This window comes from Typha angustifolia, chromosome 10, assembly GCF_048772165.1.
Source record: "Typha angustifolia cultivar Huaian chromosome 10, ASM4877216v1, whole genome shotgun sequence".
Lineage (NCBI taxonomy): Eukaryota > Viridiplantae > Streptophyta > Magnoliopsida > Poales > Typhaceae > Typha > Typha angustifolia.
In genome coordinates, this window is record NC_133248.1 from 9,023,496 (window position 1) to 9,050,906 (window position 27,411).

The following is a 27,411-nucleotide window of genomic DNA, read 5'->3' on the forward strand; positions in this document are numbered from 1 at the left end:
CATCGCTGTCAGGAGTCCCCATATGTCCTAAATAGCAATGATGATATGGTTATCTTTTCTACTTTTTTTTCTTGATAACTTCATAAATATTCCACTTCAGCTTTGGATCCAAGTCAACATGGATCCAAAAACAAGTTAGATTCTTCTCTAAGAGGAATGATAAAAAGAAATTTAATTACTTCAGCAAAATCTCAGAGTCCATCAATACATGTCGATTCAAAATGAGTATTGTAGACTAGATTGAAAAAAAATCTCCCAGGAAGAACCCACCGGTAGCAGTTGTGCCACACTCAACTAACCCAAACTAGCAAAGCAGCAAGTCTTCAAGGATTTACATTCAAATGGGACACATTTTTATATAAAAACAGTTGCAAAGCATAGAGGGCACATTAAACATGAGGAGCAGATCGAATTTACAAGACCCAATTCCCAAGATCAAAATCATATATCCTGACCTTCATAATGGTAGAAAAAATTACAAATAGATCTATCAATTCTTGTCATTGTTGTAGTCCTCGTACATGTTGCCGTAGGATACGATTCTTCCTCTATAAACTTTCAAATCCATTCTACTGTCCAACTGTATGAAGTGAAAAGAACAAATTAGATGAACATTAAGATAATGCCAATAGCTTTTTTCTGAATATTATGCTTTTCCCTCTATAGTAATGCTTTAGAAGTAAACTGTCTGGACAGTCGAAATAGTGGCATCCATAAATTAGGAAGCCATTCCCCTGATTATATATATATGCGGCAATTACGGCTGAGCAACACAAACATAATATGACTTCAGTTCCAGTACCACATTTTGGATGCGCAAAGTAGATATAAAAATAACTAGTAGTAGTCAGATGTACGTATGTAGACGAGTGCTTACATATCTAGTTAGATACATTTCATACTTATGCTTATATTTAACTACAATATGGATAACATTGTCTTCCTCATGTATGCCTTACGTAGCTTGATTTGCCTAGGCCCTATGTGGATGCAGCTTATGCGGTGCAGGGAAGGGACCATATACACATTAGCAGCTACAATAAGGGGAGCCGCATTTTTCAAAAACACTGCTCCAACAACTTCATGAAAGACCAATTTTATTGAAACAGAAGTGCCTAGGCATACAAGATGCCATGAACACATAGGCGGTCGCATTTATAATGGCTGAGCTCTTTATCACTTGATCCAATATTGCCCAGCAAGAACTAATGAGCAACATGCTGACATTTATAATGGTTCTTCAAGGCTCTCCAATCAAAGATTAATATCTGATGCACTACAATAAACAAACCAACAGATGGAAGATCATCACTATTCAATAGGTTCCTTGATAAATATTCATAAAAAAGAAGTGAATGAAGTCTAACAGAACGAAAGCACTTGAGTACAATCCATGGACCGAGTTGAAACAGAGGAGATGAGAAAGATGGTCTTCTCTCTATATTTCTCCTCTCAAAATCAAGCAGATTTCAGTCTTATAACCATCAATTATTTTATTTGATTAACAAAATACAACTGAAAGGAGAATTTACCAATAGAAGGTAGAAATGAACCTTTTGCTTTTCAATGATTCTCTCGCGACCATAGATGTATATTAACCATTGAGCAAAATCTTAGTGTGCCACAGGTTTTGGGCAAACACTGGTCACACCAGGAAATAAAAGGCCAAACCACAAAAAGATGAGGAGAAAAGAAACTACAGTGTGGTGTGACTGATTTTGATAGTTCCCTGAAATTAATAGGAATAAACTATAGGAGCAATATCTTGATAGTATATGCATCGTATATATATTGTTGCATAGAAAGTATAGCAATAATAAACTAAAATGAGCAATATCCAATACCATTGTCATCCTGATTGTTAACTTAATGTGCGCTTGTTGAATGACTCCATGGTCAAGTTAGCTGTGAAGGCAGGTATTGAATTCATCTTTCTTATGAATATCTCTACCTGTAAAATAGAAAAAGCTTAGACTAGCAACTTATTATTCAGCAGTTAACTTGCCTTCAAATTTGCATGAGGTGTCACAAAGGTAAAAGTTGCAATCAATAAGGCATAGCAAAAGGAGTCCTGCAACTGAGAAACAAAACATACATGGCAACAGGATTCAAAATATTCTGATCACAACAGAACCATCGCAAAAACTATAAAGTTGGAAAAAGGTTTGGGTAACATGCATGAGAGTACAGATAATATATAGTTCAATTGATCATCAGTAACTATTTGCCTTCTCTGAGTGCATGTGCACAGCTAAAAAATATATAGTTATACTCCATAAAAAGAATTAATACTAGTATGATTAAAGGAAACACACAAGTACCTGATGAGAAATTTCAGGCTGGGAAGTGTAATCATTAACCTGTAACAGCAAAGGACCAAATAAGGATCAAAGAAGAATCTGTGAAACAATATTTAACACGTTTGATGAGTTCATCCTACCAGAATGTTAGTACTCCCTGATTCATATTCAAATTCAAGCTTTTCATCATCACTTTGTGCATAGACAGATTGAAGTGTAAATCGTGTCACTGGGATACCATTAGGTCGTTGTTGGTCATCCATGACAATCTAAAAGAACATAGTAAACATCAGGATGCATGGTTTCTCATCCAAAACAAATGTTAATGTGCAAACAGTATCTAATGCAATCATGTACCTACTATTAGCTCAGAAAACAGCATGCTAGTATGTTCTAAGTGGACAACTTTTATTCTACAATCATAGGTAATATACCAAATTGTTAAAGCAAGGGACCTTTTAATAAAGTTTATCCAAGAACTGAAAATTTTAGCGAATGTAGACAAGCCCAGATAATTTATAAGGCTTTAGCACAATCAAATTTATGTGTTTCTTTTCTGTTTCTAAATGCTTTCATGTGTCTTTTGTAAAGTGGAGGCTTCTGATCACTAATCATTCTACAAGATATTATAATGGGATTGTTGCTGGGAATGGAGTCCTATCCAGCTATTTCTTTCAACAAAAAGTAGAGAAAATCCTGGAAGCTCTTTCAAGGAACTACATATAAAAACTCATCGGGATGTGGACCAAGCTAAATCGAAAGCAGGAAAAAAGGAACCAGATTGAGCACCTGAACTTTTCAACTTTTCTCCTAGATGGCATAGACATATGACAATACCTTATAACCAAAAAGTGAGCAACAAGCCCTTCGGAAAACTGAGATTTTCTCTGCAAAAACAGCCTTGTACCTGTTTCATGAACGCATACAAAAGTTTAACATAGCTAATAGCAAGAATTTTGGTATTCCCAAAGTCCATAGAGACTAATCACCAGTTACCTCTCTTCACGTTTCTCAAGTACTGCAATTTGACCTTTGAGTTGTACTAGCTTTTCTGGTATGTTTGCATCCATCGTGTTTCCAGCATCTAGTATAGCATTTGATTTCATTAGATCCATAAACTCAACTTTAGTTTTGCATAAAGAATTAGCATGCGTATCTCTAAAACGGTAAAAACTAGTCAGAAAAGAAATGGATTCTCCAATTAAACTAGAAGTCAGTCAAAACATAAGCCTAAACCATTGAAATACATCTGCAGAGTGAAAAATGAAGAATAAAATATAACCTCAGATGGATGATCGCAATGGCCTAGATTCTAGTACTACAAAATTTACCAGTTATTCTTTGCAAGCTTCTGCACTGCAAGTACTACTCAGTATCATGTCTGTAGTTCTGTTGGAACTTGGATACACATCAACATGACACACTAATAACTCTAAAAGAGCATGGCCAACCAAGGCAAACATATACAAGGTATTACACACAACATTTATTTGCCTAAGAGTGACATGAATTTGGCAACTGACAATATGAAGTATTTATTTGAGATTCCATATTCAATGGTTGGTGTATTACTATTTAGACCAATCTAAAGAAGTACCCAATTAGATCTTCTAGTAGACAAAAACGATGGTTTCAATACAAAATAGGACCAAGAAGATCATTCCTAGATGAAAATTTTGGCAAGGAGCAGTTCTACAACAAAGTGGTAGCAAACTAAGTTTGCCATTTGTATATGATTTAGATCCATATAAGTTCTTGATAAATGTTTAGGTTGAGTATCCTGTATCTTTTGATTTCTGCTAATTGATCGATCATAAAAAAGAGCATTGTTGAAGGCCTAAAGCTGTATGTGAACTCCAGAATTCATGAAACAAGGCAAAGTATGAAGACACTAGTGTAATTAGTTGCGACGGAAAATCCACAAGGAGATACAAATAAAGGAAAAAGGAACTCCAAATATTTATATGAGAATAAGAACAAGAGGTCACTACCTGACTGTCCTTTCAATTCTTCAACTGCCTGCAACTTTTCCTGTGTTTTCTTCAGTTCAGCTCTTAGTGCTTCTATAGTATGTTTGGCTTCATTGTCAACTGCCAGGGTGTTCACCATTCTCAGTACTTTTGTGTTTGCTGAAGAATAATCACCATGACCTAACTATTGACATATAACTTTTGATCAATACGGTTGAATTATGGTTTAACAGACTAAGGATGGCGTTGCAAATATGCAATTGCCTTAAATTCAATGGTAACATATTCTAAGTATAAGCTGCATGATCTAATATATGATTTAAAGACTACTTGAGGCACATTTGAAGATGATGAAAATTTTCATTCATGTTTTAAAATAATTAGAAAAATCTTCAAATTGAAATTGCTGGAAGAGCAATGCATCTGTAACAAAGGAAAAAAAATAACATAACAATTAGAGCCTGTGTACATTAAACTTTGTTTTTTTCGTGTTCCTCCTAATGCCCCAATTAATCTCAATAATCCTCAAACAAATAATGAGAAATAAAACCTAATTAACATAATATCCATTGTCATAAGCCACATTAGCAAATATTATCTAGTTTCAACTTGATACAAAATTCATCAAACATAAGAGTACATATATAGAATGTTAAACAATGTTATGCTACACAAAATACTCTACTATGATTTCTCCATATGTGATTCCAAAAATAAAAGCATTTTGGGCATAAACTGATGAAGGATTGAAGCCTAGATTAAAGTTAGGTCTTAGGGTTCTGTTTAGTAGATCCATTGCATTGTTCAATCTCTCCAAAGATCATAAGTATATTCTTTGTATTCAAGTATGGTTGTTTATCCTATTTAATCATAAACATAGGTGGAAGCTTTTCGGCTAGAAAGTAATGATAATAGGCTTTTATAAAGCTTCTGAAATAAGTATGGGAGTTTCAAAAGCTAATTCACTAAAAATAAAAAGTAATTCTGACGGTAGTGCATGTCACAGAAGAATTCCATAAGATGTTTTTCTGTGATAAGATAAAGTGATAAACACCATTAAAGATACAAATGGAAAATGAAAATAATGGAAACAGGAATAACTGTAAGATACCTTTGACTCTAGTAAGGCAATCTCAGAACGCAAGCGATCACCCTCTCGCTCCAAGGACTTCACTTTTCTTGCTTCAACACTAAGTTTCTCATTCATAAGTTTCAGTTCATCTTGTTGACGACTAATTAGCTCTCTTTGTTCGTGTAAACTACTCTCCAATTGTCCGATATTATGTTCCTTTTTGGCAAGAACTGATTCCAGATCCTGTGATTCCAAATGAAGTAGAAGAGGAAGAGATTGCAGAGCAAAATTATCAGTGACAGTGTAACAGAAAGTTGTCTAACCTTAACTAAGGCTTCATCTGGATGACCCGCCTTCTGATTATTCAACATAGAAAGATCCTTCCTTAGCCCGTCTCTTTCCTCACTAACTGAAGAAAGCTGTTATTCACAAGATGAAAGATTTGTTTAAAAAAAAAAACAATAGTAAAATTTATCTTGCACATATATTCCTAGAATATTCCAAGTCAACATCGACCATATACTAGCAGTAAATAAAAGAGTGGAAAAAATAGTCAATAGAATACAAAACCAATATGTTAGTTAGCACAAGGACATACACCAAGATATTGCAAATTATAAAGTAAAAAAAGTAGAGACTACCATAGGACTCAAGCAAATAATTTATTTGCTAGCTGACATTTTAGCCAGAAAAGGTCATTTCCCAACAGCCCTCACTATCAGGTATCAACATGGAGGGAAAAACAGGGGTTATGACCTATGGTACATTTCCTTCCAATGATGCAAGATTGAAAGAAGAGAAGATGCTTATATTTATGCAAAAATTGTGTATTTGAAGGTTAAAGGAACTGAAGAGGCATAGCCTCAGAATAATGGAACACAATAATGTCAGAGAAGTTTAGCACAGAAATGTAAGACATTTTTTTTTAGAACTTTGCTAATTTGTTCTTACGATCTGGATGAAAGTGAACCGCCAGTGGAATCAAGGAAGGTGGAGACTGGAGAGTGGGGAGTGAAAACACCAATGCAGCAGAGAACGACCGCATCACAAAATGAAGACAGACAGACTACCGAGTGCAAGGAAAAAGTTGTTTCATCAAAATCCGGTCTTATTCCCTTTCAAACAGTAGAATTTCAACCATGGTCAGTAACTGAAGCCCCTCTAACGAGCAGGTGAACCACCTTGTGTGAAAATATCCCTTACTTCTTTGATGGCTCCAACATAACCAAACCAACCCCAACACCATCGGTTCCAGTGAACCCTGTGTCAGCAATGAAACTTCAAACCAAACCATGGTCTAGGTTTTAATACCCAAGATCATTATCTAGCAGATTCTCCTATTTCAATGACCGAAGCTAATAAGATAGATGTTGAAATAAGTAAATCTGCATATAACACCTATATCTATGTGAGTTTGTAATCCAAACCCTATTTGTCAGTACTAGCTTGTCATGGTCAACCTTCTCTACAATGAGCAAAAACAAACTGCTCTTAGATTTTTCAACAGAATTCTACAGTCCTGGGTAACTACACCATAGGCAATTGAAGTAAACTTTTCATTCCATCCAATCAAACTTGTTAAGCTTAAGCCTATCTATGGCAAGGCATCTTGCTATTGGATTTTGAGAGTTCATCAAGTTTTTGACCAACCCTCAAGTTAGTAAGATAAATGTATGAGTTTTTCCAATACACCCTTTCTGACAGTGGGATGCAAACAGCAAGTATTATTATATTTAGGCAAAGAAATTAGCCAGATGGCTTGTGATATATAATTCTCAGCAGAAACCTAAGAGCATATATTACCATGAGTTCAAGCCGCTTCGCTTCCAGAGCAGCACTTTCGGCTCTCTCTTTAGCTAGAGCAGATTCATTTTCAGCATGTTGTTTACTAAGATCAGCATATTCCAGAGTAACCTCCAATTCCTTCAAGCGTGCACTTACCTCTCCAACTTTAAGCATATTTTCAATTGCTTCCCTAGTGCAAATACAGAAAGATTGATTGAGATGTATCAGCAGCTAATACAAGGAAAACCAACATGTATGATAATCTGCAGATATTAAACTATATGACAGTATAATAACAGCAAGCATACTGAATATCAAGCATTCTAAAAACCAAACCAGTCTCCTTGCCTATCATACATAAAGTTTGTTAAATTCAAAGATGAAAACCACACATAATTACACAGGAAAATGAGATTGAATTACTGAAACAATGTTAAAAGTCAAAGACATACTTTTGCAAGTCTGCAAACTTTTTTGGTATATCATCATAACATGACACATCAGGTATCTCATTTAGCAAAGCTTTCCAGGACATTAGTTCAAGCTCTAATTTTTGTGCGTTAGCTTGGATCTCCTGCAAATTAGATAGTTCTCTTTCTGCCCTCTCCCGGCGTCCCTTTTCCTCCAAAAGTTTTTCCTTCAGTAATTCGTTGTTCACATGAGAAGATTTCAACCTCCTGGCTTCTTGTACTTCCTTTTCCTGGAACCAAGTATTATTAGATTGCTAAAAAGCTTGTTCACAAATACTCTATATCTCATCAAATACTTCAACCTTACGTGCAAATTGACCAGAACTTTATATTAAAATATTGTGTTTAAAGTATGAGGCATAGATAAGGAAATTGTCGGGGCAAAAGAATAAAGCTGAGACTAATGCTTATCAGAAACCAGAATTAGGCATAACATCTATCTATCACTTAAAATTTCAACTTTCTTTTCCTTTCTTCAAAAACAAAAGGAGTTGCTTCTATAAAAGCTGTAGACAGATTAATCATTTAAGATAATTTTAATAAACTTGAGAAATTCATAAACTCCACTTGATCTTGAGACCTATAGGTATATAGCTAAATTCTGCCATGGCCCACAACTATCATAGTATACCATCATTGTGATATCTAATTTAAACAATGAAAAAAAATATTCATGAAATAATTTCATGTTTGATAGCAACAATATGAGGCTTTCACCAAAAACTAGGTGGCAATGGCTTCTCCTATCTAAAGCACGGATATCTGTATCCTATCTTTTAGGAATTGTCATATTTCATTATCATGTATTTGTATCTATATTTGTGCTATATAGCTTTTGTAAAAATTGGAAACAAAAATCATGTGCACTGCATGTGCGACCCCTTCTCTTTCTCCTTCTCTTGCCCGTTTTGCGACAAGGAGGAGGTGACCATGAATTTCTTGGCCGAATCATAATCAAAATAGGAATTCGCCTCTATAAAACAAACTCCTAACCCAAAAATTGGAGGTTTTTACACACCAAAACCCCCCTTCTTCCTTTTTCTCTCGTCTTCTTTCTTTCCCATCAAAGTCGTATCCTTGGATCGGCGCACCAGAGCATTGTCGGAGCAATCGGAGATCGCAACTTGACTTACCAACGAGTACTCGCCGACCGGTGGCTTTAAGTTGCCGTCACCCCTACTCTGAGAGCTTCGCGTCGTCAGCCAAGTATCGTGGTTATCTAATAAAGCAAACCGTCTATGTAGTGGTATGGCGACCGTAGTAGCTAATATGTCAACTGGTACGATGGCATGGTAGTATATGACAGGCAAGATTCAATTAATCCCTATATAGTAGCATCTAACATCAATTAAAACACAGTAGGGCTCTCTCTAAACTAGACCTTGTTAGTCTAATCTTCCATATTTAAGATTCCCTCTAATTCTAGTCACCACAAAAATCCTTAATTATTTGTTAGGAGAAAGAGAGTGAAGGATAAGATAAGAGATCAGTACTGAAGCACTCACTGATAATCATTTGTGCGAATTGATATTCACTCATGTTTACCAAAATATAGCAATATCATGTCACTACCAATAATTTACTTGTATATTTTTTTATTCGCTTTTTCTACTTTTGTTTATTAATATTGTGTTGCAATATCAGGTCATTACTGATAACTTACTTGTATATTTTTCTATTAGCTTTTTCTACTTTTGTTTATTAATATTGTGATCTACTTCCTTGCCCTTCTTCCTTAACTTGATTTCTAATTTTCCAATTATCTTCTCTCTCTTTACGATCTATTTTTTTTCCTTGCATATAGTGTAGCCTATTAAGAAAATATAAAAGTTTATAAGCATGCCTTGGGATCAGGGCACCCGCATCTGCTACACAACATGAATCATCTTGCCACCATGTCTCAGCTATGCACTTTTTGGAGCATAGCAAAAGATAACATAGCGCAGTTAGTTGTGGCAGAGGAGAGATGTGGAATTCACCAAAACAAAGATTTTCTTTAAATCCTCAATTATAAAATTTCATTTTTTGGGTTTTCCCTCAATCTATACAAAGATATAACTAGATAACTAGAAGTCTAGAATCACAACTCTTAACAAATTTATAATTCTCACAATAAAATCTACTATCTAATTGGGACTCTTTCATGTTCAAAATCAACGAAAACATATAAGTGAACTTATCTCCTAATCAACTAAGATTTAGGAGTCCTAAGAAGTAGTTGTAAATCAAATTGTTGGCTAAGAATTAAATCCATAAAAAATAAATCTAATTTTTAACTATAATTTGAATCCAGAAAAATGAAAAGGTAGTGCAAACCTAGTTCACATCACATATTAACCAATCGTCATAAACCGCATGTCCAAGATACGATGACAACCAAGCCTTTACTCTTAACTAATAAGGTCAGCTATATTAATCCTTCTCCATCCAACTTTAATAAGTTCAAATTTCAAAATATCTGAGTCAAATCAAGCATCATCATATATTTTCTTATTAATTCCTCCATACCAGTTTTGCTTCTTATACATCCTCTATGTAGTATAAGTGTTATGTTATTTAATGCCTAGGATTGTTAAAATATTCCTTTCTTCTTGCAGCAGCATTCAAGAAACACTGTAACAGCAATATCATAAACAGATATGGCACAAGAAAAGAGAAGAAACAATCAGAATTCAGAATAGACATTGTAACAACCTATTTTAATATTTTCACTACAAGTTCTCAGAAGTTCAGAAAACAGAGATACATAATTTATCTGAAAAATTATCATGAGAATCTTAATATTTGATAGTGAAATAGATAAAATGAAAACCTACGCAGCTAGTTAATAACTCAGTATCACCTTATGAAAATATTTGGCTTCAATATAATACCATTTTCTTAAAATTAATTAAAACAGGGAACCACAAAGAGAGTAAATAGCTCACATAGTTACGAAGCTCTTCCTGCAAAAGCTTCACCAATTTCTGATCGTCTGAAGGAGTTATTTGATAGGATGAAGAAGTGAAACTTGAAAGTCTATGCTCTATTTCACTCTTCTGATGAAGACACTGCCAAAATACCAACACATGTAAATGCAATAATGTCATGTTTGAACTTGTAATCCCAAAAGACCGAAAAATGTAGCTGTTACAATTTATGTTCCTTCAGCACAAAGATTAGATACAACTTTTGTAGGACATTTACTCTGACAGACAACTGACCCACCAACAGGTCTATGTTTCTTTATACCAACACATGTCCAAATACCAATATGTCAGATTCAAAATTATTATTCAGAAGATAAAGAAAAGGAGCATGTAGTTGTTATAAGTTGCTTTCCTTAATGATATGTAGCTGTTACAAGTTGTGTTCCTTAATGATAAACATAAATATGAGAAACATCTTTGTAGGACAATTTCTCTGACAGATGTCTGAAACACCAATTGGTCTATGTTTCTTTAAAATGCAAAGGATGACAAACTAGACAAGGGTAGGGCAAAAAGCAATAGAAAATCAGGGTATATAGTACTGTAGTATTCAGGGAGAACGATAACAATAAAATTTAGTAGCTACCTCGTCCAGCTGCTCTCTTAAGCCCTTGGATTGCTGTTTTAGTAATTCTACCTCTTGCTCTGAGTTTTCTGCTCTAAGTCTCATCCGTTCAAGCTTGCACAAAATTCATTTTAGCCAAAAATTCAATAAATAACTGAAAAGAAGTGTAATATAAAGCATGCCCTTTGCCTTACATCAGCAATCAATTTAGAGACAGAGAGCTTTGAATCATCTTGCACATATGAGAGCTCTCTTCGGAGGAGATTTTGCTCCCTTTCTGAACTTTCAGATAGCCGCTGAAGTCTCCCTTCCAGATCTTTAACTGTCTCCACTGCTGATGCTTTTGATGATTCGGCAATTTTATAAGAATCGTTCTCTTTCTTGAGTTGCACCTGCAGTATCAGAAACCTGTGAATAGTTTTCTGGCGATACAAGAGGAATGCATAAGGAAGCAGAAAACAGAAGCAAGAGAAGAACAGAGGAAACAAATCAAATGACTTTGAATCATTTGCTGATCATAGGCTAGAGAATGGGGCTAGCAATCTTCGATGTATAAGTTGATAACTCGGTCAACCATCTTCCAAGAATTGGATCATAACAGGTCCAATATATCATCCAAAAGACCCAATATTTGCTGCTATTTCCAAAATCATTTATACAAGTAAAACTTTCAGCTTCATTCTGGGGTAAAATTAAAACATGCAAGCAGAGAGCAATAATAACCATGTGTTTGGAAGAAACTTATATAGCAAACCGTCCATGTAGTGGAATAAACTATGCAGACCTCACAAGCCGAAACCAGATAACTTCCAGGGAAATTAGCCCTGAACTCATTGAGACCATGCTGTTAAGTTTGGCAGAGTTGCCACTTTACATGCCAAGTAACAACAGCTAAAGGGTGTGTACATTATGGTACTAATGAAGAAAAAAATATGCTGCAAGCTATCTGCTACAGAGGAAGAGCTAGAAGCTCATCTGGATACTGTAGATGGAAACTAGTAAAATATCATAATATCATAAAGAAAATGACTAATTCGAACAACTAAAAACTCCATCGCAGTGAGCAAGTTCTACAGACATATAAAAGATGACAAAATTTCTTATTTCCAACCACCAATAATATAAAGCATTTCTAACATAGAAGCCTAGCTTGACTGTAGGACATGCCTGAAGCTTCTATTAGCTGAACTGCATTACATTCATTCTCAGTGAAATGAAGGATGCTAAAAAATTTTAAAAGAACTTTCACTGCTCAAAGCACAAATCTAGAGTCTTGCTTATCATATGTACAGGAAAAGACATCAGTAGACTCAAGGCAGAAGACCCACAAACAAGTAACTGATAGACCTTACCTAACCTATAAAGGTGTCAACTCATGATTTGTGAATATTCATGATTAATGTCCTAGAGCATAAAAACCCTAAGATACAACAAATTTTAAGGTTGTAGGCATCATTTAATAATAACATTAAATATATTAAACAATAATATGCACACACAAAATGTTTCACATTCTGACAGCAGAAAAAGAAAGTAACTATCGAATAAATTCATACCTCCAGTTCACTGATCCGTTTGACCTGCCCTCGATATCTTTCCTGAGAATCAGTGACCTCCTTTAGTAAACGTTCTTGCAATGCATGCTCGCGCCCTTTTGTTGCCGCTAGTTCTTGTTCTAACAAAGTGAGGTGATTTTGATACTTTTTTCTTTCATTTTCTGTAGCATCAAATACACGATAGCTGATCTTCATTATTAGCTCATACCAGATAGAAAAGAAAAAGAAGACACCCATTGGTAACACAAGAAAAAGGTTAAGTGATTCATTTATATCATCTAAACATAATCATACTGATAAGCAGAGAGTTGTAGATGTGCCATATACAATTCATTGGATATATAATGTTTTTCCTTCCAACTTCTAGTAGGGGTAAAATACTAATAAGCTGTTCTGCCAAATAATTCGAAGTCTTTGGCAATTGAAAGAAACAAGCCGCCGTGAAAGCTGAGGAACTTTTGCTCCTACTTATATTCTTTGTATAATGAAACTATAGAATGCTACCAAGTCAAATCATTTATATTTGAATCACTAAAAAGACAACAAAAAAGCACCTTACCACTTTTGTTAAATTGCTCATTCAGTGTCTCCAATCTAGCTTGATATTCAAGAACTTGCTTCTCGGCAGTGCTCAGAGCTACAATAAACTCCGATTTAACCTATTAATTGCAAGAAAATGCACGCTTTAATTGGCAATTAGATAGGAAATTTAGCAAAGATTGATTTCAATTCCATTATATATTAAACATTAGATTCATTTCCAATTCAGCTCCAGTGAATTCTTGTAAATCCAGGTTCAAATCTAAACTAATTATAAAGCATAACCAAACAGTGAGTTTCTTCTTCATTTTCCCCCTAGTATAGAGAAACACCAAGATAGCAACTCTTATCAGCCTTTTCGCAAAAGTTAACCACGTTATTAAACTGACTGAATTCTGGAAAAGATATAACCTTTTAGTTCATACTAAAGAGGCACTTCGTTGGGAAATAAAAACATACAATACGTATGCATAAGTAAACTCAGCAAACAGATCTAAAGAGATCACCATCGATCTCAACACTGCACCAAGAGAATCCAACACATGTGAGAAAACACCGACTAAATCAACAAAAAGAAAGATATTTCTGAACGGCAAAACCGGCATATCGAGATCCTACGAGCAAGAAGAGAAGGGAGAGGGGTTACCATCTGACGGCAGTGGTAGGTGCAGACCATCTGATCGGACAGCTCGGCGGAAGACACGGGGGCGGGGTCATCGTAGATCACGAGGCGGCGATCGGAGATGTCGGCAGGGTCGTCGTAGACCACGAGGCGGCGGTCGGAGATGGGGCTCTCGTGGTCTGCGATGGACTCCGCCCTCCGCTTCCTCTGAGGTGGGGTTCGCACTATCATCTTCTCCGAGATCGCTCGTTTATTGCGATGAGAATCGCGTTAGGGTCTGCCCCCTTCTTGCTCCTAGAGTGACGACGCGGGTCTTGGGTTTCAAACAGAGGGAGCGCGATGGTACCTCTACTTTTTTTTGCCAGTTTTGGGAACGGAAAAATTGATGGGAGCCAAATGCCGTTTGAGGCCACAGCCCACGGACAAACCTTTTCCTTTCTTCCTAGGAAAAGGATAAAATTTGTACTAAAAAAAATAACAATCACTGTTATAGAAAGCCCAAAATAATTTCAATCTGAGATTAATATTTAAAATAGGCTCAAAATAATTTTAAGCTAAGCTTGATCATGAGCCAGCTCTATCAAATAGGCTCGATATATACGAGTAATACTTTATACTATACTATAATTATAATTATGTTATATTCTAAGATTTACTTAACTCGATTTTTACGTATTTTGATCTTATATAATTTAGTTCTAAATACATACATATCTCTGTTGATTTATATTTTAAAATTAGGCCTTATTTTAGATCAAGTTTAATCGGACTTAAAATTTAGCTTAAATTAATTAAGATTTAAAATTGCTTATTAATCGGATGAGCTTGAGCACAAATTAGCTCAAAATTAAGTTGAATTAAAATAATTTTAATTCAAACTTGATCATAAATATAGACAAAATATATTGACAAATCACCACGCTAATTCCGCCCATTACATTCTCTCACCACACAGCATCAACTTAGCAAATTGAGTTACCAACATGTAAAATGGAAATTGAATTTCCAAATGAATAAACATATTTGGCGAATGACACGCAACAAAAAAAGGGGCGTAAATAAGAGTGTAAACGAGCCGAGTATAAGCAAGCTAGCTTCGGTTCTGATGAAACTATATGATGTGATAATAGTTGATATATCTAAAATAAACTCACTTTTAGGCAATTACTTTAGAAGGTGACTCTTGTTTGGGTAAGGCGACTCATTTGGGTTAATAAGTCTAGGGATGATGCTACTCCCGAAAAGCACCAAATGCGTCTTTGCCCGACGAATCGGTGCCGACTCCGCGCGAACTATTGGGGAGTCGGTGACGCAATTCTCCAATACCACCCCTAAAACCCAAAACCCCAATTCGAAATTCTACCACCTACGCTAAGACGCGATCATGGCGGGCGGTGTCCGAAGCCGCCACCTCCCCCTCCTCTCCAGGTTACTGCTCCGTTCCGCTCTTCCGCAGAACACCCTAGCCTCGCTCACAGCCTGCCGCTCCTACGCCACCAAGCCGTCTCCCTCGAAGCCGAGGGAGAGCCAGGCGGTCGAATCAGAGCCGTCGGAGGACGAGGAGGATCCCACGTCGGGGATCAGTAGACCGCTCTCGGATATCCTCAAGGAACTCGGCAAGAAGGTTCCCGACTCGCTCGTTAAGACCAGAGTCGAAGGCGGCTTCACCATGAAATATATCCCCTGGTTTATATCCATTTCTCTCCTTTTTTTTTCTTCTTAGAAAAAACAACAACATCCATCGTATTCCTTCTAATTATATAAGATTTGTTAGGAGAGCTATGAGTTTATTAGCTTTTGAACAATTTCCACATGTCGTCGAGAGTTCTATAATTCTATCGGTCGATTACCAACCTTGAGATTGAAAGATTGTTCGATATTTGATGTCAATGATTGCATATGGCACGATCATTTTCGTTAAATTCTCAAGGCAAATTGGTCGATCCGTATTCGGTAATATTTAGCGCCTGCAGTCATGTAATCCTACTGTGAGATGGAAGTTTATGCAGATTTTACGGCAAAATCTTTGACTCTTTTTAAGTGATATATCCCTATCGACCATCTTCATATAGTTACTTTGTTCCTTACACAATTTCCCTTTTGTCATATTTGCAGGCACATTGTTAATAGAATCTTAAATCTACATGCTCCAGGTGTGTTATTTTGTCCATTTACTAGCTTGTAGTAGTGCGCTTTAGATTAAAGCACGTTATAGTTGAAACTTTAGACAAATCATCTTTCTTTTGTTTCTTTACCCCTTCATTTCAGAATGGTCTGGTGAGGTCCGAAGCATTGTTTATTCAGCTGATGGGAAGTCTGTTTCTGTTGTTTATCGTGTAACCCTTTATGGAACTGATGCAGAGGTACTTTTTCTTCAAAATCTCTTGCCATTCTGGATGAACATATCGGCATTAACAGAGCTTTGGTTTCCTGCAAAATCCTTGTCTATGAAACATGTTGCAGTATTTTCTGCTTGTATGTGTCTGATAGTAAAAGATAGCTCATTATCCAGTGGAATGACTGAGTCAAGCTGACAGATATTTGGATCGTCTGGTCATTTTAAAACATTAATTGGTAGTTGCAGATGAAAAGAAAAATAAAAAGCTCAACTGAACTTACTCTTGATCATAATATCATCAACAGACCCTCCTCCGTCCTTCCCATCCTTGCTTGCTATCGGGTATCCTTAGTTGTTTCGCTACTGTAATTAGAGTTGCCTAACGGATTTTTTTCAATTATAATTTTTACAGTTTTCTTTAAAACTTTATACTCCCAATGAATTTTTGCAGACTACCAAATATCCCTTAAGATCAGGTTTAGTTTGTTGGGGTGTATAAACTTTAACCTTTTTTACGTGTATATACTGGATGATTTGGTGGACGAGCTATTGTGCTTATGACATTACTTTTTAATTTTCTATCTCAAGATGAATGCTGATACTAATTACCTCAAGAAGAAAAGTTTGAAATGGCATAACATGCTCATGAATTTCTTCTCATCCATTTCATTATTCCTTCTATTTATTCTTGCTTAATCATGCCATATTATATTAAACCTAATTATGTAGTTTGTTTTAGCCTTTCAGTCCATGAATTTTTCCTTTGGTTTGTCAATTCAGTTTCTTTTATGAACTATATGTAGTGTATTCTGCAGTTTCTGTTCTGAACTATATAATTTGTAGGCTTGTTCTCTCCTATAACTATCTATTTCAACAGTTAGGCTAGGTACATATTTTGGTTCAGAAGTCTGGTTTTTCTATTGTCCAATATTGACCTCCACGGTTTTTATTATCGCTTTGCAACATCATCATTTAGACAATTATATAGTATTCCAGAAAATCAACCTTTAATAAATTTATGCAACTTTTTAAGCTGTGACATATGTTTTACAACACATGGTGAGAGTTCATGGTTGTGGCATGGTGCATCCAGATATACAGAGAAGCAAGTGGAACAGCTTCTGTCGATGATACCAACTATGGAGACCCTGTGCAAAAGGCAGAATCAATGGCTTTTCGACGAGCTTGTGCTCGCCTTGGGCTTGGGCTTCACCTTTATCATGAAGACATGTCATAGTAGGCAAGTTTCCTCCAATTTGGTATGCAATTTTGTGGGCTTCTTTGGAGCAGAAATGCTTATCCGCAATACCATGTTTCTGTTTGACTTCTGTTGGCTGGATGTAAGAAATGACTGTTGTACGCCCTAGAGCTGATTATTCTAGGTTGGATTGAAGCAATTATGTGTGAGCCCATTAGTAGGTGGTGCTTTGTGATATTGTCTGTTGGAAATCTTTGCTTTTACAGCTGCAATTTGTCCTCTATCAGCATGCTTTTGCAAGAAGGCAGTTTGGTCTATTACTGCCTAATTCTCTACTCTTCTCAATCTTTTATAGATTATATATTGTACTTCAATATTAGTGGACATTACTCCTATGTGAAATCTGTCTTTGAAAGAACAATAACAACATATTAGATGATGTTTGGATGTAGTTTAACTCCTAAACTTGCTTAGCTATTCTCATTTGGTTAGCTCAAATTAATTTAGGGGTGTTGGGAATGTGACAATCATATATTAATTTAGTCAGATTTAGTAATGCTTGAATTTTACTTCATCGGTTGTGTTAACCCTCAAGCAATCTTTAGAAATATGGTCACCAGTTATGTCGTGCAAAGTTGGATAGCATGTGCCGACAGGTTCTATAAAAGCTTTAAGCTTTATTTCCTTCTTGTTTCATTTTATTTGTTATCAAATCATTCTAGAATAGTTAGTTCCTTGTAGTTTTGTGTTCTGTAACTATGATCATTTGTTATATTCTAAATCGGAAATTTGTTAAGATTAGTTAATAAAGATCACAAGACAAACATGATGTAGTGAAACACAGTCCGAACTACAAGCACAACAAAATATTTAATACAACATTAGCCAGTGAAGGGAATAATAGATAATAGCATCAGCTTGTTCCAAAGTAGCATGCCTACTTATTACAACCCAAGTCTTATAACAGAACATTTAAAAGCATAATTGAGAGAGAGAGAGAGAGAGAGAGAGAGAGAGAGAGAGAGAGAGAGAGAGAGAGAGAGAGAGAGAGACTCTTGGACCTAACCATGGCACTGGGGGAGTGTTAGAAGAGCTGGGACCCAAGAGAACAAAAACATCTTCAGGGGTCCATTGATGTTAATGAGAAATTGGGGGATTCTTGAACTCCAAAGCCATATTTGGTGTTCATATGAGAGGACAGGAGGTAGGGCTAAATGCCAAAAACAAACATTAGCACCACTTTATACCTGCCATTGATGGGGCTAAAACTCTCCTTAGAGTCTTAACCAGATGAATGTAGACACAACTGATTGATAATAAAGATGGTTAGCGAAGGCATCTTACCTTTTTCCTTAGGTAAGGTGAGTGGTTGGTTAAATATATTGCTACATGACAGTTAGGTAAAGTTGGTGAGGGTTTGGTCATGGGTTCTCACAAGATTAAATTGTTTCCAAGGCCTACTAAAGTAGTCTAAGACTATAAAATTGACTAGGGCTTACCTCAGCCCTAGTGTTTGCTAAACACTCCTTTTCTATAGGAAGAAGCATTTGGCACAAGTCAGAGATTTAAAAAGTCCTGCTGATGTTGATTGAACTCCAAGTTAGCTTTGTACCCACACAACCCCTTGTTGGGTCTAGGCTTCAAGCACAAGTCAGGGTTTCTTTAGTCCTCCAAGATCACTTTTGCTTTAGCTGTAAGTCTTTCTTGGACTGGGGTTAGAAGGGTTTCTCCAACTTTGGATCATGGGACAACATTGCTGGTGAATGATGTTTGTTAGTGACAACCCCACCTTGGGGTATGGAGCTTGAGCCCACCTTTGGGCTAAAGCTATTTCCCAAATCACCACATGAACAAGTGGGACCAGGAGCACTCCTCCAGATCTTTTTTCCAAGTTGTTCTTTTTTAGCCCTTGTGGGACTAAGGCTTGGAGTATAATGGGTAACCCAAAAGGGTTTTGTGTTAGAAGATGGATGCATGAGAGACTGACACAGAGGCAACAAAGGTGTAGGGAAGAAGTGAAAGAAATGAAACCATGGTTAAGCCAAGGGTTGCTCAGAAGCCGTGGAAGCAGTGAAGTGAGCAGGGATGAGTCTGTAAGGAGGAGCAGCTGGAGTTGGAGTTGGCAGAGTTGGAGCTGTGAGAGCCATACTCATGCCTGTTTTAAAGGGAGACACACTGTTAAGATATTAGTACCCCAAATTAACAAAAATAAAGATATCAAGAACATGTTCCTATATTAAAGAACATAGTCTAACAATAATACCCATAGTCTGGTGAAAAATGTTTCACATGCGTAGAAAGACTTCCGTATGAAGTTTGAACGTCTTAGATTAAGATGCCGTTGAGTTTAAATGATTACATTTCTCTTCTGCAGTTTAAATTTGTGAATTTCTTTGAAATTGCTGGAATTATGTTATATCTTGTGGAGCAATAGTTATCAAAGTTTATGCAGCATTCAGAAACCAAATAATGTCCATAACAAGATCAAACTACCTAACAATACTAGCGCTTGCTTTTAGATGATAATACATAATCTAGAGCCAGCAATCATGTAATAGAAAATAGAGATAAGCTAATAAGTGAATACAAAACAACTTAATTAATTTTATCTATATGGTGTACTTGAAGATAAAGATATAGGAGCATGTCAGAGAGTATTTTAAAGTATTATGATTTAAGCTGTAAATAATACCTGCCTGTGCTACAGGACTTGGTGCAAGGGACAGTGCTCCTCCATAGTGCTGTGCAATGCCCGTCACCCCGGCCGTTGCACCCGCAGTGGAGTAGTGAAACATGTGAGGGTATTGCAGGCCATAGCCATTTCCACCAGCGTATGAGGTGGCTGAGCCGCCACCTTGCCCAAATTGGAAATATGGGTAGTAGGCAGTGGTTCCATTGACCATTCCAGCTGCCCCTCCACCATATAGTGGATACTGAGTTGATGCTCCTCCATACATGTTGTAGTAGTTCTGATCAACAACAGAAAAGTTAATAACATTGGAGCCAATGTAGGTTTCCCTTTGAATGCTTGATACTAAGAAATGTTTCAATGATGAAGAAGTTGTAAAATCAACTACTGAATTATTTGCGAGCAACTATAAATGTTGAAAAGCATTACGAGTAATTCATTTCATTAGTTTGTTATTGTTTTAATTCTGCATATTTGGGTCACCAAAATGATTCTGAATATCAAAATAATTAGTGGGGGATACTTATCTGATAGCATTAGTTTGGTGCAATATCTTTTCAAAAAAAAGATGGAATCTCTGCAGATAACAGTGACTTAGTGGATTAGGTTGGTCCAGGTTCAGGTGCAGCACAACTGACAACAGTATCATGCATTGCCTACATTCTGGTCCATCTGCTTAATTTGATGGGGTGATTTATTATGGTCAAGGGACAGATCAAAAAGGTTAGATTTGGATAGAAGGGGCCCCTCCCATGTGCATCTCTAGCTAAATCTTTAACATATCTTTAAGTACTAGCATGTTAGGAAGGGACAAACCATGACCCAGACCATGTGCATCTGTACAAGGTAAGCTAATAAGAGGACGGGTACAAGGCGCGCTGTATATTTAATTTTCTATAGGATTCAAGTCTAGTAAATGACTCTTTATAACGGAAAAGGGAGCAAGATGTTCTATGAGGTGTTTCTAAGGGCGATTGTAGTCTATCAATAACGTTAACAAGTTGTAGTGATAACTGATAAGTTATTAGTGTCATAGATTTAACGAGAATTCGTAAGTTTTATTTTGTTATCTCAAATTAACATAAAAAGAGATTATTTTAGAGTACTTTTAACTGGCAACTCTTTATTCACAGTTATGCTATTCTTTGCTCAATAATGAGATCTCCTGCAAGCTTCTATTTGAGTTCTTTACAGAAAGAAAGTTCTGCTTTCTGACAGAGATACAGCAAAGGCTCTAGCGTAAAGTAAAACTTATGAACGCCAAAGATAAATCTAAATTATCCGCAAAAGTTAGATGAAGACGAATCCCATGAACTCGAAAACAAAAAGAAATTAGAAAGTCCATATTGTTTTAAAGGTTGGTTCCAAACTTCAAATATGTTCATTGTAATGCCATCACAACAATCTATCGACAGTCGTTTCTTCTACCCCTCAAAGAAAGAAAAGAAAAGGACAGTCGTTTCTTCTCTTAATGGCATTGTATTTCTGCAGATATCTCTTATCATGATATTCTCATCTAACACTATAGCTTTTACAATGCATGCGATTATTTTAGATATATAAATGACAAATGCTATTAGATATTAAGTTAAATAAAATCAAATATTAACTATATATACTATAATTTCTTCAGAAGTAAAATAGAAAGATAATACAGCAAGAAGAGAGGAGGTAGGACAAACCGCAGGGTAAGTGTATTCTGGAGAATAAGGAGAGTACCTGAAATTAGTATAGGATAAAAAAAAAACTAAGATTAGTAACTCGTTTAAGGTTGCTCAAGTTATCATCTGAAGGAAGAGATGCTATCAGGTACATTATCTCAGTAACGTATGCATGTCTTTAGTATAATACTCATGCATTTGCTGACTACCATAAGATATCAAAAGCATGCATATCATATTCTAGAGCGCATGCACTGCAATTCCATAGCTGAGGAGAGAGAGATAGAGAGAGAGAGAGAGAGAGAGAGAGAGAGCCATTAATGCTCATACTCATGAGTAATATTTGATGCATGCAAGAGCTCCAATATCATATGCTAGAGCATGCGCATGCATTGCAACATCATAAATGAAAGGTTGCATTACTATACAAGCGTGCACTTAATCCAAAAAAGAAAAGGAAAAGTAGTGTGCAAGTATGCACGCGTGAGAGAGAGAGAGAGAGAGAGAGAGAGAGAGAGAGAGAGAGAGAGAGAGAGAGAGTGCAGAACTATGTCTAACATATGTACCACCACCATGATACATGTGCCATGATGCATGCATGTGAACTCATGTGATGGACCTTTAGCAGTTGTATTCTATGACAATGAGGGGGTAGCTTACCCAAAGACATTGTAAGGGATCCCTTGTTGAATGGCATAATGAGGGAAGGTGGTGGCATGATGAGAGGAGAAGGCATTGCCCATCCCACCTTGAACCCCTGTGTGAAATGACTTCATCGCCCTATAGCTCCTATTTCCTCCTGCAAAATTAATGAAGGAGAAGAAGAAGAAGAAGAAAATTTTCTTATGGTAACCAAATCCAACAAAGCTTGTCGTCTTGTACTATAATGACCAGTTCCAGTCTCATCTTTTAGGGTACATAGGATTTCCATACTAATGTAAGGACTAAGTTAATGATAATAATAATAATAATAATAAAAACACTAACCACGTTGGGGAGTAGTAGGCCTGGATCTTTGGACTCCAAGGGAAGCAAGATTGCAATTAGTCCTCCTCCCATCTATCACTGGAGCCGGATCAACGCAAGCCCTAGTTGCGGCCTCCGGATCACGGAAAGTTACCTAAGAAATTGGAACCAAAAAAGAAGCTAGCTATCACTTTATGCAAGAAACGAATCAATCCACGAAGCTGGGAAAGGGAAAATTGGTGAAGAGAAATAACTCACAAATCCATAGCCTTTGGATCTCCCAGTGTTCTTGTCAGTGATCACCACCGCCTCCAAGATCTCCCCAAACTGCTCAAAATACTTCCTCATGGTCTCCTTATGGGTCTCCCATGCCAATCCTCCGACAAACACCTTGGTGTAGGTTGTGTCCCCAAACTGCCCCGCCATATTTGATGGAGTCATCCCTTCCCTAAGCCTTCTCCTTCTTCTTCTTCTTCTTCTTTTTCTTCTTCTCCTCCTTCTTCTTCTTCTTCTCCTTCTTCTTCTTCTTCTTCTTCTTCAAAGATTCTTCTTCTTCAAAGATTGGAGGTTGAGGAGACCGAGGGGGGAGAGGAGAGAGAGAGAGAGAGAGAGAGAGAGAGAGAGAGAAGAGAGAAGAGCTAAAGAGGGGGAAAAAGGAGGAGAGCAGTGGGGGTGGGGGATAGGACATGAAACATTATATGTACTCTTTTCCACAGAGCAGTCTGTTATTATTCATCATCCCTCGTCCTTTTTGGTCCAACCCCAAGTTGATTACAATAATACACAAGTAGGGGCACCCAGCTAGCTCGATCGGTCGGACTGCAATGACCAATCTACCCTCGCTTTTCGAAGGAACTACGACTTCGGCGAGGGACCCCGACTTCAATCCCCCCTTAACCTTAGGAGTGGCAAAAAACGGAACGGGGGGAAGATTCTAACGGGATGGTACTATTGGAGAGAGGTAGTTATTCCGAATCTTGAGACAAAAGACTGGGTTTGAGGTGAGGTGATGACCGCGGATTAGTTTTTAAACTACGAGCTTTTTAAAAGCCATGTAGGGGATTGGTGTTAGGGTTTTTGGGAGGTGGCGAGTTTAAAAGGACAAGTGGGAGGGATCACATAGGATGCTTAACACTGACACCATGTGGGTGTTATTAGAGGAAGAGAGGTCTTTTACGTGAGAGAAAACGGGGGAGTATTAGTGCAAGAAATGCACATCCTAATAATGATTAGCAAGCTAATCGGTTCGTGGAAATTAATAGCCCCAGTTTGTAATCCTACCGATCGAGGGCATTAAATATAATGAAAAACCTCTTAAAGGGGGAAAAGAAAAGGGTACGATGGATCACCATCATGTGGTCTTCTTAGGGATGAGCATGATGGACATGGAGACGACATGTTGGATTGGCGATCGATGTCCACAATGGTCTATCATGATGGAAGGGATGGATGGCTCATGGTCATCCATCGTTCTGTTCTGAGATGGGTTGTTCCATTTCCACCCAACCGCAAGAGCTGGGCAACGACAGAAAAGCTAAATGAACTTTCACCAACTCCTACGCTCTACTTGGTTTACTAAGCCAGCTATGAAGGGAACAATTTTTTGTCCTCTCTGCTTCGTATGAACAACTTTGGAGCACACCGTATTTTTTTTCTTCTCATAGAATTTTATAGATCACACCCCCGTATTTTACTTATTGTTAAATTTATACCAAGTCTTTGAGGATTTTTATAATTTAATCCTCTATTTTTACTATAATTTTTATTCGACACCATAGGTTAACTTGCTAGGTACCAATAAAAAAATATTTTATTATAATATATTGAATAATTTATAAACTACATAAACTACACATGTTTTCTTATCCTCTTATTTTCTCGCATCTTCTATATTATCCCCATTGCCTCATCATGCTCAGGCCGAAGATTTTGATCCTTAAATCAAAGTCGGTTGAGATGCTCAGCTTGCTCCGTCTTCTTTAGCAAACTCCTGGTGAGAGAAGATGAGGAAAGTATAGCTCACTCCATAATTAGTGTATGCATTTTTCTAAATGTACATCATTTTCTAACAGAGGCAAGGGTATGTCTACATCTCTCCCTAGGGTTATGCATCAAAGACATTTTATAAAACCAACAATCGACTCTCATATATATATATATTTTTTTCTTCATTCTTATTTTAACTGCTACTGTTGTACCTTTGTAAATAAACAAGACATTAGATCCCATAACGTCTGAATTAGAAAGAATAGATATTATTCTGGCAGAAAAAGAAATGGATACCTCGTGAGAACTAAATAAGATTCAACAAAAGAAAGCTTTAAAAACGAAAACCATTTGACCATGAGATGAGGTTTCCCTTTGTATTATATACTTAAATTATGTATTATAAACATTGACTAAATACGTACATTAACTATGTAATACGTTCTAATTAGACATATGAATATTAGTTTAATTATTATTAACTTACTCTTAAATAATATTATTTAGCTTTTCAGATATGTTGATATTTAATGTATAATATTTTTTGTATCAGAAAGTAATAATTGGCCCACATTATTCCAAAAATTCTATTTACGATGCTCCATGAGATGATTGAATTGCATCTCTTTATATACTTTATCAGCTTATGGCACTTCAGCTTCTAAGAGTTTCTTTTCTAAATATAGCAAGTAAGTTTCTACAAAATTATATGTAGCATTGAACTTAGCTTCAACATTAGTTCAAGCTCATTATAAAGTTAGATGTACAAATTTGTCGGCGTTTCGCTTTCATCAATTAGAAATAGATCGTTAAAAACAAAGACAAGAAAAGAAATTCTTCGAAAAGATTCTCATTAGATTTGTCCTTGGTGTCATGTGAATCAATAATATTTATTATGGCAACATTATAGGGGTTTACGTACGAGAGAATCAACCCGACAATTAGGTACATAATGTCCCTTTAGATCAAAAAGTTGTTTAGCTAGATGATAAACCTCTCTTCTACCCTAGCCATTTTGGCGGTAGAAAAAGAGGGCCTCTATTAGGGTTTTTCATCGCGCTGTTTTTCTTTTTTATATCCATCTATTTACTTGATTTGTGATGTGTAATCTCCCAAATTTAGGAGGAAACTATTTGATCTTTTAATTTGTGCAAACTCGCAATATTAAATTGAACCACGATCTAACTTTATTTTGGAAATCTAAATACCAATAAATAGGATTCATTTCATACTCTTACATTAAATATTTTCATAAACAAGTTACAGAAGGATCCTATCATTGGATTCAACTCATTGGTGATTTAAAATGCATTACGCCACAGGTAACTCATCCCAAAATGTTGAACATTCCAATAAACTTAGTAATTATCTAATTTATTGGATTCTTTAAATTTTGTGGAAGCAATCATTATTCATAATTATTTATTTCGAAGGATTTTTAATCAAACTTTGGAGTAGATAGTGATTCAATCTGTGTTGATCACCCAATGCAAATGCTTGGATAACTAGAAAGATTTATGTTGTAGGAGGATTCTTAGGCTCCAATTCAAGCAAATTGGCCGTTAGCTAATAACGTCAAATATAGATCTATTTTTCAAACATTATAGAAAATTAATTAATCTGTTCCAACGTATCAAGTATGCTAATTTAGGAGAATTTTCACAATATGGACTAAAACCAATAGGGTTTTTACGTCTATACTCTTCAAAAATATATCTTATTTATTTATACGTATTCTAAAGTTAATATTTGTATGTTGAAAACATACATTATTTCCATTGTAAATGGTCACTTTTTAAGTTAAGTCTTAATTTAATAGAATAAAGATAAAACAACATTCTTAACTAGAAAAATTTATGAAAATTAGAATAGTAATAATTCATCTTTTTTATGCATGAATAATAGTTGGCTAACTCCAAAGAATATTCATATAAAAAATAATAATTTAATCAAATATGTATACAAAACCGTATGTTTTGAAGGTCTTTTGCAAAAGTTGATATGACAACTTTGAAGATAATGTATGCAATATATATATATATATATATATAAACGGCCTATTGTTGATCATTTCTGCTAGCATTTAATATCACCCTACGGAGCATTTCATGTTTTCTTCAGAAAGATACCATCCCCGAGAGCATACTCGTTGCTCCTTAAACTTTACTCTAAAGGTAAGAAATATATAAATATTTTAACAATAACAGGAGCAAAATTGCTACGGATGTAAAAACCAGACAATGATACAAACATATAAGCAAAACTCTTCTAAAGGGATTCGTCACACGAATCCATTTTAAAAAAAGACCAACGAGTTTAACAAAATCCACCTTGCTTTAATATATCTCCTCAATAGACGGCAACTTTTCTCCTTTTGATAGTTTATAAGCACGGCACACACTTTTAGGCATCAATTACCTATCAAAACTGTAGTAGAGAAGATTATTAAATTTTGTTTTCAGAAAAAATAAGTCCATAGACCCAGATTCCTGACAACCTACCCAACATTGGCTTTGCACTATGAAGTTGTTAGACAATCCTTGCTATCAGTCCTGCGTCAATGAGGTAAGAGGATCTATCTCATATTTCTTTTCACCTGCGTTCATGCTAGCCAATAGCTTGTTGGGAGATGGGTTATGGGTGATGGCTATGCTACGTTGTAGTTGGACGCGACTGTCTTGCATACAAGCTTGCAGTGCCACATGCCAATGCATTTTGGCAAAT

General features: G+C 36.1%; 3 protein-coding genes across 6 annotated transcripts; 1 reads left to right on the plus strand and 2 right to left on the minus strand.

Moving 5' to 3' along the window:
- Window positions 1–170: 170 nt before the first annotated feature.
- LOC140769219 (mitotic spindle checkpoint protein MAD1) lies at window positions 171–14,247 on the minus strand. Of its 2 annotated transcripts, none has more exons than XM_073109854.1 (17): window positions 13,874–14,246; window positions 13,247–13,346; window positions 12,688–12,848; window positions 11,326–11,523; window positions 11,153–11,245; window positions 10,525–10,647; window positions 7,580–7,827; window positions 7,146–7,317; window positions 5,666–5,761; window positions 5,382–5,585; window positions 4,292–4,454; window positions 3,297–3,384; window positions 3,138–3,207; window positions 2,441–2,569; window positions 2,322–2,360; window positions 1,845–1,951; window positions 171–580 (listed from the first exon to the last, which is right to left on the minus strand). In XM_073109854.1, the coding sequence occupies exons 1-16, from the start codon at window positions 14,078–14,080 to the stop codon at window positions 1,862–1,864; spliced, it is 2,181 nt and encodes a 726-aa protein (XP_072965955.1). In that variant the 5' UTR covers window positions 14,081–14,246; the 3' UTR covers window positions 171–580; window positions 1,845–1,861. The 2 variants fall into 2 exon arrangements, with proteins under 2 accessions (XP_072965955.1, XP_072965956.1); XM_073109855.1 differs by lacking the exon at window positions 171–580 and adding an exon at window positions 600–1,729 and having other exon boundaries at window positions 13,874–14,247.
- An 860-nt stretch (window positions 14,248–15,107) lies between these two features.
- Window positions 15,108–17,713, plus strand: LOC140768668 (DNA repair RAD52-like protein 1, mitochondrial). The gene is made up of 4 exons (XM_073109026.1): window positions 15,108–15,535; window positions 15,965–16,002; window positions 16,118–16,212; window positions 17,281–17,713. Exons 1-4 carry the CDS (start codon window positions 15,234–15,236, stop codon window positions 17,422–17,424), a joined length of 579 nt encoding a protein of 192 aa, XP_072965127.1. The 5' UTR covers window positions 15,108–15,233; the 3' UTR covers window positions 17,425–17,713.
- Window positions 17,714–18,236: 523 nt separating this feature from the next.
- On the minus strand, window positions 18,237–23,377 carry LOC140769138 (uncharacterized). 3 transcript variants are annotated; one of them, XM_073109724.1, is made up of 6 exons: window positions 22,960–23,377; window positions 22,723–22,855; window positions 22,396–22,534; window positions 21,757–21,793; window positions 20,078–20,354; window positions 18,237–19,540 (listed from the first exon to the last, which is right to left on the minus strand). In XM_073109724.1, the coding sequence occupies exons 1-6, from the start codon at window positions 23,140–23,142 to the stop codon at window positions 19,422–19,424; spliced, it is 888 nt and encodes a 295-aa protein (XP_072965825.1). In that variant the 5' UTR covers window positions 23,143–23,377; the 3' UTR covers window positions 18,237–19,421. The 3 variants fall into 3 exon arrangements, with proteins under 3 accessions (XP_072965825.1, XP_072965828.1, XP_072965826.1); XM_073109727.1 differs by having other exon boundaries at window positions 20,082–20,354; window positions 22,960–23,376; XM_073109725.1 differs by having other exon boundaries at window positions 18,237–19,560; window positions 22,960–23,376.
- Between the last annotated feature and the right edge of the window lie 4,034 nt (window positions 23,378–27,411).